This window comes from Erpetoichthys calabaricus, chromosome 5 (genome assembly GCF_900747795.2).
Source record: "Erpetoichthys calabaricus chromosome 5, fErpCal1.3, whole genome shotgun sequence".
Taxonomy (NCBI): domain Eukaryota; kingdom Metazoa; phylum Chordata; class Cladistia; order Polypteriformes; family Polypteridae; genus Erpetoichthys; species Erpetoichthys calabaricus.
The window spans coordinates 70,502,351-70,515,180 of NC_041398.2; the positions used below are offsets into that span (position 1 = coordinate 70,502,351).

At 37.2% G+C, this 12,830-nt stretch overlaps 1 protein-coding gene across 2 annotated transcripts in view; it reads left to right on the plus strand.

The window, feature by feature from the left end:
* The window catches only part of hspa4l (heat shock protein 4 like), a 99,573-nt gene that overhangs the window by 76,855 nt on the left and 9,888 nt on the right, over positions 1-12,830 (plus strand). The window contains exons 12-15 of one of the 2 annotated variants that reach the window (XM_051928388.1): positions 2,643-2,848; positions 11,283-11,330; positions 11,999-12,094; positions 12,662-12,805. In XM_051928388.1, coding sequence (XP_051784348.1) covers positions 2,643-2,848; positions 11,283-11,330; positions 11,999-12,094; positions 12,662-12,805 — 494 coding nt within the window. The remainder of the gene's footprint in view (positions 1-2,642; positions 2,849-11,282; positions 11,331-11,998; positions 12,095-12,661; positions 12,806-12,830) is intronic. The other variant, XM_051928389.1, reaches the window with a different exon arrangement.

Sequence of the window (12,830 nt, forward strand, 5' to 3'; positions counted from 1 at the left end):
GAACAACAGAGAAAACCAACACTGCAATAGTTCGCACTATAGCACTACCAACTGCTAGCTAAAAACACTTTTTTTTTTTTTTTTATATATATATATATATATAAAGAGTTTTAAGCCCTTGGAAAAAAAATGAACATTTGAAAAAATCTGTAATTTAATAAACCACCAAGAAAAGTAACATTGCAACAATGCACGCTGTGAACTGATCGCTGTAAACAGAAGTGAAAACAAAATCAAGCCCAGTGCATTGTTTAACTGCCTTCCTACGTTATGCGTCCAGCTCTCTCTCTTGCGCTTCCTGTGTGTGTGCGTGTCTCTCTCTCGCGCTGCCTGTGTGTGTGTGTGTGTCGCGCTCTCTCGCTTTCTCTCTCTCTTGCTCGCTGCGCAGGAAATGCACAGGGAGAGACTGAACACGTACAAACCGAAAGGGATACTGGCTTGTTCGTATACCGAGTGTGTGGTCGTGAACCGAGACAAAAGTTTGGCAAACTTTTTGGTCGTAAACCGATTTGTACGTGTACCGAGACGTTCGTGAACTGAGGTTCCACTGTATATACAATTGCACTCAAAATTATTCAACCTCTGTTGTAAGTTAGGTTTATTGGCAAACTTTACAAAGCATCATCTGTTTGCAATATAAAAAAATAAAAAAGAACAATTTAAATAGCTCAACACAACTAATATTACAAGTGGTTTCTCCACATTCAACAGAAAATGCCACTTTTAATGACTACTGCAGTCTCAAAATTATTAAACCGCCTGAATAGAATCTCCTATAAGAGCACACATTTGCAATTCAAGTAGTGTCTCAAGCACACCTGATGTAACTAATCAAAGGCCTCATTAGTTGTATCAGGTATGCTTGAGACAGAACACATGAAATACCTGGACTAGCTAGGGGTGAGTTCACAGTGACAATTGATTTCATTTTAGAAATATGTGTAAGTCAAGAGAATTGTCCAAAAAGTTAAGAGATCATTGCCCTGCATAAACAAGGAAAAGGATACAAAAAATAACAAAGGCACTGAATGTTCCTGGAGGTACCATTGGAGACATATTTCTGAAGTTCAAAGTTAAAGGAACACAGGCTACAATACCTGGACAAGGCAGAAAGAGGAAGCTATCAGGTCTCCATGCCCGAACTCCAAGTTGTACACCACTACTGACCCAAAAGGACAAGACAAACTGACTCCAATATGCCCAAAACCATATAAATAAGAAGTTTTGGCATTCTGTCCTGTGGAGTGATGAAACAAAACAGAACTTTTCAGGCCTATGGATCAGTGGTATGTCTGGAGAAGGAAGAGTGAAAAGAACACATTGCCTACAGTGAAGCATGGTAGTGGCTCGGTAATGCTATGGGGCTTTTTTGGTTCTTTTGGCACCGGAAACTTGCAGCATGTAGTAGTCAAGATGGATTCAATCAAGTGTCAATAAATTCTAGGTGAAAATGTGATGTTATCTGTGAGGAAGCTGAAGCTTTGGCATCACTGGACCTTTCAACAGGACAATAATCCCAACCATACCTTAGAGTCCACCAAGGCTTGGTTTCAGAAACAATTCTGGAAGATTCTAGAATGGCCGTAACAGTCGTCCAACTTGAACTCCATAGAAATTCTCTGGTAGAATTTGCAGCACACAAACCCAAGAATATTAGTGGGCTGGAAGCCATTTCCCAAGAGGAATGGGCTAAGATTCTTCAGGAATGCTGCCATAAGCTTGTGTCTAGCTATGCACCATATGTGACAGCAGGTCATACCAGCAAAAGTGTGCTCTACTAAGCACTAAAGATGCTTGACATGAAGGTCTTGAATAATTCTGAGGCCGCAGTAGTCATTAAAAGTGGCATTTTGTGTTGACTGTAGAGAAACCACTTGTAATATTAGATTTGTTGAGCTATTTAAATTGTTCTTGTTTGACTTGTTTATTGCAAACAGCTGAAAGTTTGTAAACTTTGTTAATAAGCCTAATTTGCAACGGGGGTTGAATAATTTTGACTGCAACGGTACCTTTCCGCCACTAAGCTAGCTACCTTAAAAAAACAGGATACTAGTAAGAGAAATGTTGTTATATTTAGCCAGCTTCCTGTGCAATGTGTGTTGTACCATTACATCCCATGTTGAAAGACTTGAAATAATGTTTGTTTGATGTACCTACCTTGATTGTATGTGATTTGTGGGGGTTTTTTCTGTGAATTTTGAGCCATTTTAAAAATGTCATAATATGTTTTCTGAAATGTATCCTACATTTGAGTTATTTGTTCAATTTTGAATGGTTTTATTCCACATTGTCAGTCTTATATTTAGGGTTAGCAGTGAAGTTGACAGTTGATAGGCATAATAAACAAATAATATCTTTCAGTCTTAGTACAATGGTTTCAGTATCAGCAAATATTAAAAAGTAAGTATCGGTTGTCATATTTGGTCTAAGAAAAATGTTTTTGACGTATATGAAAAATACAAACATTCAGTAAAACTTTAGATGATGCCAGGTGTATCTGCTTCAGACTACTTTTTAATTTGTTCATTAAGGTGTTTAACATAATGTTGATTATCCTCTTTCCCCTTCTGTGACCCATCCACAGGTTTTTTTTTTTTTTCCACTGACTTATGCAATCTTTTTACACTGTATCTTTGTTTCAGGCACCTTTTCCATCCAAAATGTGGTTCCACAGCCTGATGGTGACAACTCTAAAGTGAAAGTCAAAGTACGTGTCAATGTGCATGGAATCTTCAGTGTGTCTACTGCATCCTTAATAGAAAAACAGAAAGGAGGAGCTGATCAGGCTGAAGAAGTACCTATGGAAACTGAGTCTATTATTCAGAATGAGACCAAGCCAGAGGAACAGGTATGATATAAGAAGCATTATACAATGTAACATTAAATGTAGATTATGAATTACTTGGTTAGAACCAGCCATTCATATGACAGGTAATTATATTAGTGAATAAGAGTTTATTGTCTTGCTTGGCATGCAGTTGCTGCTCGTTTGCCATCATAAATGTATGTCTTGGCTCCAATTTAGAGTAATGTGTGTTGCAGTCTAGCCACATGCTTCCACAGTTCCAAAAACAGATAGTCAAGACAGTAGTTTGGCACGGTTATGTTTTGTAATCTGCCTTTAGCTTTACTCATCTCCTTTTTGTAATACTTTGTGACAGTCTGCCTACTGGAACATGTAATTTGCAAGACTGAAATTTAGGGGATGGATTTCTTCATCAGAGTAGTATCCCAGAGTGTACGGTACTCTGATTCTTCCAAAGTAACACAAATACGTCATCCTAAATTAACATATTTCAACACCTTGTATCTTTAAAAAAGAAGCTCAATCACCATTGGTAAGTTTGTTTAACTTGTTTAAAGGAATCTTTTTCTTTCAGCTGCTCCCCATTAGGGGTCGCCGCAGCAAATCATCTTTTTCCATATCCTCCTGCCCTCTGCATCTTGCTCTGTTAACCCATCAACTGTATGTCTTCTCTCACCACTTCCATAAACCTCCTCTGAGGCCTTCCTCTTTCTCTTTTCCTCTTACCTGGTAGTTTCATCCTTTTCTCACATTTCTTCTCTGCACATGTTCAAACCAACGCAATCTCGCCTCCCTGACTTTGTCTCCAAGCCATCCAACCTGAGCTGACCCTCTAATGTATTTATTTCTAAACCTGTCCATCCTCATCGCACCCAGTGCAAATCTTAACATCTTTAACTCTGACACCTCCAGTTTTGTCTCCTGTTTTTTGGTCAGTGCAACCGTCCCCAAGCCATATAACATAGCTGGTCTCACTACCATCCTGTAGACCTTCCCTTTCACTCTTGCTGATACCTGTCTGTCACAAATCACTCCTGACACTCTTCTCCACTCACTACACTCTACATGCACTCTCTTCTTCACCTCTCTTCCACATTCCCCATTACTCTGTACTGTTGATCCCAGGTATTTAAACTCATCCACCTTCGCCAACTCTACTCCTTGTGTCCTTACCACTTCTCTGACCTCCCTCTCATTTATGCACATGTATTTTGTGTTGTTCCTACTGACCTTCATTCCTCTCCTTTCTAGAGCAAGTCTCCACATCCCCGGAGTCTCCTTAACCTGTTCCCTTCTCTCACTACAGATCACAATGTCATCAACAAACATCCTAGTCCACGAGGACTCCTGACTAATCTCGACCTGTCCATCACCCTTGCAAATTAGAAAGGGCTCAGAGCCAATCCCTGAAGAAATCTCACCTTGAATGTATCCGTCACTCCTACTGAATACTTCACCACTGTCACACTTCCTTCATGCATATCCTGTACAACTCTTACATACTTCTCTGCAACTCCAGACTTCCTCATACAATACCACAACTCATCTCTGGGCACCCTGTCATATTCTTTCTCCAGGTCCACAAAGACACAATGCAACTCCTTCTGGCTTTCCCAATACTTTTCCATCAACACCCTAAGAGCAAATATCACATCTGTGGTGCTCTTTCCTGGCATGAAACCATACTGCTGCTCGCTAATCATTACCTCCCTTCTTAACACTAGAATTGCCAGAGCCTACGAAAAAACTCGTAAATCCAGCCCACCTTAAATCCCTTCATACCTTTCCGTCAGCGTCTTTTGTTCTGTAAATGTGCCAAACAAGACAAGCAGCAAGCTCCCCCCACCACCACAGAACGTGCACAAAGTTCTCCCAGCTCATGCCTTGATGATCTGGGAGTGAAGTGCTGGAGTTTTTGAGTAGAAATAATAGATCATTATTTGGAACACATGCATTTCATGTGTGTTCCATTTCTACAATAATCTATGTAAACACATTGTTAAAACAGAAACTTTTTCATATTTTAGTAATAAATGACCAAATGTAGACATAAACTATATAATGTGTGAAGCCTGAAGTCCAAAGATCAAATAAACACTTTTACAAAAGGTTCAAGGAAGACACAACAGCTTCCGTGGTGTAGCTGTAAGAATTGCTGACTTGTAATCAAGAGTCAACCGGTTCGATCCTGACTGACTCCTATATTTACCGTTTTGAGTTGTGAGCTGCTCTTATTGTTAATATTATACAGTAAACCCATACATTTGATTTGTGTCTATAACAGCCGTTGTACATTTATAGGACTTGTTTTTTTTCACTTTTATTCTCTCAGTCACGATCATGGTACATACTACCGCCCCCCCCAGGGATCTGATGCTGTTAGTTTTTATTTGAAACTGGGAATAACTGTAGATGTGAGTGGTGTTTTGAGGCACTGTAACTGGACATTCTCTGATCTGGAGAGATAAAAGCTGACACACAAACGCTGGTGAATCTTCTTCGTATCTCACAGTCACTTGATTTTTTTTTTATTCAGTTTTATTGAGTGTTCCTGCTAACGCAGAATTAGTATGCACCTTATGATCCATTATGTCAAAGCCGCACTGACAAAAAAAAAAAAAAAACAAAGACATGGGTATATATGATACTTGGAATTATTCATTTTATGACCTGTATAGTACATTTGAGAAAACACTGTGGCACTGATGCAACATTATTCATATTATACATAATCATTCACATAACATCTTACAGTTTTAATCAGTGACCGCGTGTTCCCCCCCCCCCCCCCCCCAACCCCGATCTTGCTAGCCCCCTCATGTTGCTTTATGGTGTTGTTTCTTTTGCACTCCAGGACATGCAGAGGAAAGAATAGTACAGAGAGGTCAGTTCTGCGCTATATGCAATCATCAAATTCAAATGTAAACAGTTCACACACACGCAAGGACCGTCCTTCCTACATTTACGACATGTGTACCTGTTGCAATGTGCACACTTATCCCTGTGCTGTGATTCCTATTACACACCTGAAAGAAAGAGACAATATATGTGACATTTTGAAGAAATCATTTTATGACCTGAATAGTACCAATCAGAAAACATTGTCATACTAATGCAATATTATTTGAAAATGAACAGCGTCAGATCAGCTGTAAATGTATAGTATTTGTAAAAGTTAGCTTTTTTTTTTTTCAGTTTTATTCCCTGTCACGTTGACGCTCTCCTTTGCCCCCCAAACGTAGCAATTCTGATCTGACTCTAACTAACAGCGCCAGTATAAATTCCAATCTGACGAAGTACTTTCCTGGCCATCACTACAAACTACATAGGGTAACGTAAAAAAAAAAAAAATTCAATTTTTGGTATGGAATATTCCTTTTAAGATTTGGCAGTTCAGAAAATTGGTTAACATTTGCTCAGCTTCTAAAAATATAACTTAAAATGTAAACAGCTCTAATAAGTTTATTATTGGCCCTTTTTATGACTTAGAGTCCTTTTAATTTACTTTTCTATTAATAAATATTATACTTATATTAATTGTAAATATATATTTCAGTTGTGATTGCATTCACTATATAAAATAGTTTGATTGCAAGCAAAGGATGTGTCTGAAACAAAACCTGTTACATAGGCATTGCACATTTCACAGAGATGGGTCTTCAGGTTCTAGCTCAGATGGTAGTCTCACTAGACCAAGTATGGAGAACAGAGATGGTGTAGCATCTCTTTTAATCAAAGTAACTTTTTGCAGCCTGTGCAGTATGAGTAAAAACATACGAGTGGAGCATAGTGTGTCATAAAACATGAAGGAGCATTCTTGAGCTTTCTTTCCTCACTAGTCTTTCCTGACGAACTTCTGTAAACACCATAGCAAATAAGCACAATATTAACCAGTTATGTAGGCCTTTTTTGAGAAAATCAATATGAACTAGACCCTCAGGACATTTTCCATTTTTTTCTGTTGCTGCTTTGACTGTGAATCATAAGGATGTATCCAAAATGTATTCTCAGTTCTGAAATGCTTCTAAAATGTCTTCCATTCTAAATTTATTATCTCAAGATACTCACTGGGTTATTGGATGTGATGATGCTTCATTATGATGTTGTCTTTCTAGATAAACAGCATGGACAGACCTTGCTCGTGTTTAATTGTTCTTGAAGAATACATTCAGATAACCCATAACTAATCCTTGTAGTTACTGTCAGACTTCTATTCTCCATTATTGCTTGGTATACAGGTATAATGGCAACAAGTTCTTCTTTTTTTCAGTGTCAGAGGCCACTGAGACCTTGGGCCATGTTTGAGAGAAATCCATCAATAATGGAATTCTTTAGCTGTTCAATTGACTGTGTTATATGAAAGACTGATCCTAGTACACATTAGCTGGACAAGAATAGCTCTCCTCCAGCATTATAAAGTAAAGGATAGTACAATACAGTACACCCTCGAAATTCGCGCGGGTAATGTTCCTAGAGCACCCGCGAATTGTGAAAAACTGCAAATTATGGATGTGGTTAAAAAAAATGCCTATATTTATAGTTTAAACCCTAAATATGCCCCCAAAACAATAATTTCATTTCAACCTCAGCTTAATACATTACCTAAAAAAAAGAATGTAATGGTAAACCCGTATACTGTACAATACCATACTGATATGTCACCCGCAGTGGTAGAATGTAAAATACAGATGTTACCGCTATATGTACTGTAATTCATGCAAGTGCGTTTTCATTGCCAGAAGCCTTAGAAGGTGCAGGGCGTTTCGACGTCATCTTGGGGCTTTAACCCTTAAACCACCACATACTTGGGGGTTAATGCATCCCTGGACACCAAATACTTTTTTGCTGCACTTTTAAAGTAAACGTCACAATTCACAAAAGTGAAATTTTAACGGAACACATTTTTTTTTCATGCAAAGAGCATCACATTTACTGCAACACTGACCATTTTACACACTGCTAATGAACTGTAAAAACTATTTAAAAAAACTACTGGGACAATATGTACAAGGTGCAACTGACGCCATTGATGAAATTCAGTAAATCACTGAGCCAACTGCGCTTGAACTGGCTGCATGCAAGCACAAAGAGGTAAACGCTGATGCTGGCAGGCTAGTGCAATGGCTTAATCCCAGAGAATGTGAGACTGCAGTGCTGCAGGGGCTGGCAGCGGTCATGAGCTGGCTGTTCAACGAATATACGGCATTGAATGATCATCTCCGGAGTGCTGGTAAATTGCACTGGGAAATGACAATAGCCAGTTGCGGCAGTTTAAGGATTAAGAAGAACAAAACGGAAAACACCAGAACACTTAGCTGTAGATGCATCACAGGGCAGCAGTCAATCAGCGGAAAGGAGAAATGAATAATGTTGTAGCGGTCCGGTGCCGATAAGATTCACACCGTCAAGAAGATGGTGATTTATTTATTTTTATGGTGGATATTCCAGGGACGCACACACCCTTGACCCGACCCACACGAGCTCACAAACAGAGAAAAACAAAGCAAACCGGAAGTCAAACAGCAAATAAAGGATGTAATGAAAACAAATGAAAACAACGATACCACCCCTGTTCCCCTTACGGCGATTATACATTAAATACAACAAAACACCAACAAATGAGAAATGGCAATGGATGAAATGTAATAATGAAGATAGATAATTCAGCAATCCGTATGTTGAATGGGAATGTAAAGATAGTCCTACCGCTAGTTCCTGAAATGGTGAAGACGGGTGGACGGGTTCAGGAGCGCTCCTTTCTTCGCAGGATAGCAATGAATCCACTTACAGTCCTCATGTACACAGGCAGACGGCAGACAATCCAGACCCCAACCGCGAAACGATCCAGGACAAAATGAATAAATACAGGTAACCGAACAGAAGGCAGGCAGAGAGACAGGAACTTGAAACACAAATTACAAAACCTTTTTTTTTTTCTTTTGGTCACCAGCCCCCATTTTATAAGCCGCACTGACATCCTTTGACCCCAGCAGCCTAAGCACCCTCAGTAGAAGACCAATCGGAGCCACTGCAGGGAGTTGCAGTTTCAAATTCTAGTAGAGTACAACGCTCTCAGATTGGCTATTTTCACCATCTCAAGCTGCGTTTTCCTCTACGGTTGCTTACTGTTCTCTACAGTGCAGTATTGCCACGAAAAAGGTCATAAAAACTTGCAGAGGATATTTGCGGTTTCCGCTAACAATTATTAGTTAGGTTCTAAGGAAAAATCCGCGAACGACTGAGGCCACGAACCTTGAACCGCGTCTTCACGGGGGTCTACTGTACATGATTTTGTATTTTTCAAGAAACATGGCTAACTGGCTTCTAAAACATGAAATGCACACTATAAACAACAAACACTAGAAATTTCATTTATATATTGTAGTATACAGGAGCTAATTATTGGCCACTTACAAAATCACACCCATAGACAATACATTTTTGGCTGAGCCACAAAACTTTCTGATCATCCCTTATAAGTGGAGTTATGTTTACATTAACTTTTCAGTTGGAAGTTGTAAAAATTGTTTAAAATGTGATAAAAAAATTTTTATCACATATTGTTGCCACTGCCATTCATGCAGGATACATGTGCTTCATCCACAGTGACAAGCGTTAGCAATATTTTCACATAAAAAATAGCCTTTGTAGATCGCCATAGAACACATTGTTTTCTAACTGTGCAGCAGACATTCTCATCACCTGTTGACCTGAGTTTTGCCATAGCTGTAAAACTGCCTCTGTCTGTACAGTTGTGTCACTTGCTTTTCTCTCCTGTCTTAATCTATATTGTAGATCCTCATTAATGTATTTTAGTTCATACTGTACATATAAGGTCACCTTTATAGGTATATTTATTGATGGAATAAAATGAGATTAACTAGAGCTTAGAAAAATAAAATCACTTTTAAAGTGCAATTTTGCAATTCAGCATTTGTGAAGATAACTGCCTTTAAGCATGCCCCATAACCATTGACTTTATTAAAAGTTGGTGGAATCTCACAAAAACTATTCTTACCAAAAAACATGATACACATCCACATTTCTTCAATATGTATAATATTTAAACGCAAGTCAATACACAGAAACATTTTCAGCTTTAAAGAGAATATGTACATTAATTTTTGCTTTGGTTTGATGTTTGTTCAGAGGCCCACTTGGGTAAAAATGTAAGCCACTGGTCGTATATAATTTAATATTTAAGAATTAATGTTGTGTTATGTCTACCAGGGTATAATGTGGTGTTGTCTTTCTGGATAGATTTTCACATTCTTTTCCCTTTTTTTTTGTAAAAAATATATATTTTTTGACTATGATCAAAAAGATCTTTTTTTGCAGAGCATCCCAGTCTATAAGACACATAATGTAAGTTTGGGGACAGGGGTATGTATCCCTAAACTTTTCTTACATGATGTGGTCGTGCATTTAACTGCCATTATCTGTTCCCTTGCAATATGCAGTGTGGGTTTTCTGCTTGGTCATTTCTTCTGAAGAAAAGTCTGGCCTATGAGTGCCTCATTCTCTCCTTCTTTTCCTCTTCCTTGATTAAGCAAATACAGTACTATGTTTATTATTACGTAGGTCTGTTTTAGTACCCATACTTGATTTACTCTTGCTGTTGAGCCCAACAGTGCTAGAAGATGCTGTACTACGAGAAAGGTCTAACTCTATTTCAAATAAAAGCCCTTCTCATTTATTTTAAAAGGGATCATTGTTAACATAATCAGTCATTTTCTAACCTGCTTAGTCCCGAACTGGGTCGCAGGGATCTGCCAGAGCCTATCCCAGCTAGCATAGGGTGCAAACTAAACAACACCTGGAGTATTTGACATGTTACTCATTATGTACAAAACATACAAGCACTTTCCTAGCATTGCAATGGATTATTGTTCTTGAAGTCATTTATCAAATTATCCAACTTCCTGAGAGCTTTTATTATTCAACTAAAAGTAGACCTCAACTAGGAGACTGTGCATGTCTTCATATAATAAAAAATAATTTGTGCTTAATTCATAAATAAAATTGTACATAAATAACATTACAATGCAGAGTAACGTTACGGGCATCTTTTTGTAACTCTAAGAATGTTATGTTACTTTCTGCTGCTAATTTATTTACATTTCAAACATTACAGTATTTATCAAAATAATTTAAGACTGTTCACAAAAAAGATATTCAGGTTTATTCATGTTGAACCAGGGCTGACTGTTGAAAAGTTTTGAGTATTGCTTAAATTAAGTTGAATTTTGCGTATTATTAACAAAGGTGATATCTTTAAGATGTTTTAGCCAACATAACCCAGTGATGTTGTTTTTGTCAAATTAAAGTCCCCTTAATCCAAATGTGGTTCATTGAATAAAAGTTTTTTTTGTAAAGGTCATATGATAGTTTTTCACTGGTCGTAAGTGACTAGATGTATTCTTTTCAATGCTCTTAAGGTATTTCTATTTTATTTTTATTTCTTGCTCTAAACCAGCATTCCTGCCAATTTATTGAAGATGAAGTCTTTGACTTTGATGAGGAGGTTTGTGATAAATGTGTCTGTGTCCATAATGCCTTATTCACATTAGTCTTCGGCACATAAATGGATCCTTTGCCAGATAAAAATGTTAAAATATTACAAAGCTTTAATTAACAATTGAATTTTAATCTGACTATATTGAACAAGGCATTGTGTAGAATGTCATTGCACATCTGGTCTAAACAGTGATCAGTTAACAGCTGGCCAGTTATTCATTTTGTTCATTATTGTTTTTTACTTTGTTTCTGGATAGATAAAGTAAAAATAATTTGAAAAAATAAACAGTCTAATTTTCTGTTGAATAATGTTAATGTCTTATTATTAAATATTTGTATGTAGAATTAACTATCTGTGTACATGTGGTGGCAAACATCCTTATTTTTTCTCTTTGCTTTTCTATTTTGATATTTCAGAAAAACTAAATGAATTAATTTACATTTCCGTTGTCTTAGTTACAGAAGAGAAAATGGTTGCAGCTGTTTTAGTACTATAGTAGAAGTAGTAGTAGGAGTAGGAGTCCTGCATTAGAAGGTTTTCGTTTTTTTGTTTTGTAGTTCTTTAAAAAAACAACACCTTTCATACAACTACTGGATAAAGCTTTTAAAAAAATGTTTTAACACAAATTCTCATATGGTAGAGTTAGCTGGGCTAATGGCATATTTTTCTTTCAGTATAAAATGCAGGTAGATCAAGAAGATGGAAAACAAAAAGACCAGACTGATACACAAAGCCAAGCTACAGAAGAGAGTGCAGCTTCAGAATCCAAGGTTAATTTTGTTTTTGTAACAAAAGCATGTTTCCTGTAGCTATCACTGGAAGTAATGTTTACATGGTATTTTCAGTGCTGCATAATCAGCTCTGCCAAATGATTTATTATTGTGGTAGAAAGAAATGGCTATGTGCTGATTTTATAGAAACAAGGATAAAAAAAAGTTTCATTGCTTTCTGTAGAGAGAAGCCAAAATTTGCTTTGCATTGAAAATTATTTTAGTACAATGTTGTTAAAGGTAAAACGAGTTTACCTTTCTTTCTTCTTTTAGATAGAGCTATGAACCTTATTTAGGTGGCCACTTCACTTGGCACTTTGTATAAATATTCCTATATATACAGTATTTGTACATGATTGTATCCCAAATAAGGTCTTGAGTAAGGGAATTTTCAAATTAAGTTTTTACTGTGTGGTATACTCCATGTTCTTCTATCAGTAAAATTTCAAGTCTGTAATATTTTTAATCACATGCTCATCCATAGTCATTCTAAACTTGCCAGGATTTGCTTTTACTTTACTTCTTTTCATTTCGTTATTACATACATTAAATACGATTATATTTCAGGAAATTGCCTCAGGAGACAAACAAGAGCAGTCCAGTGGACAGTCAAAAGCCAAAGTAAAGGTGAAGAGTATTGATCTACCAATACTTGCTAAGACCCTTAGACAGGTGGAACGTGACCACCTTAATAGCTTCATTGAAAATGAGGTAAGTAAATTGCATTAAAAACTAC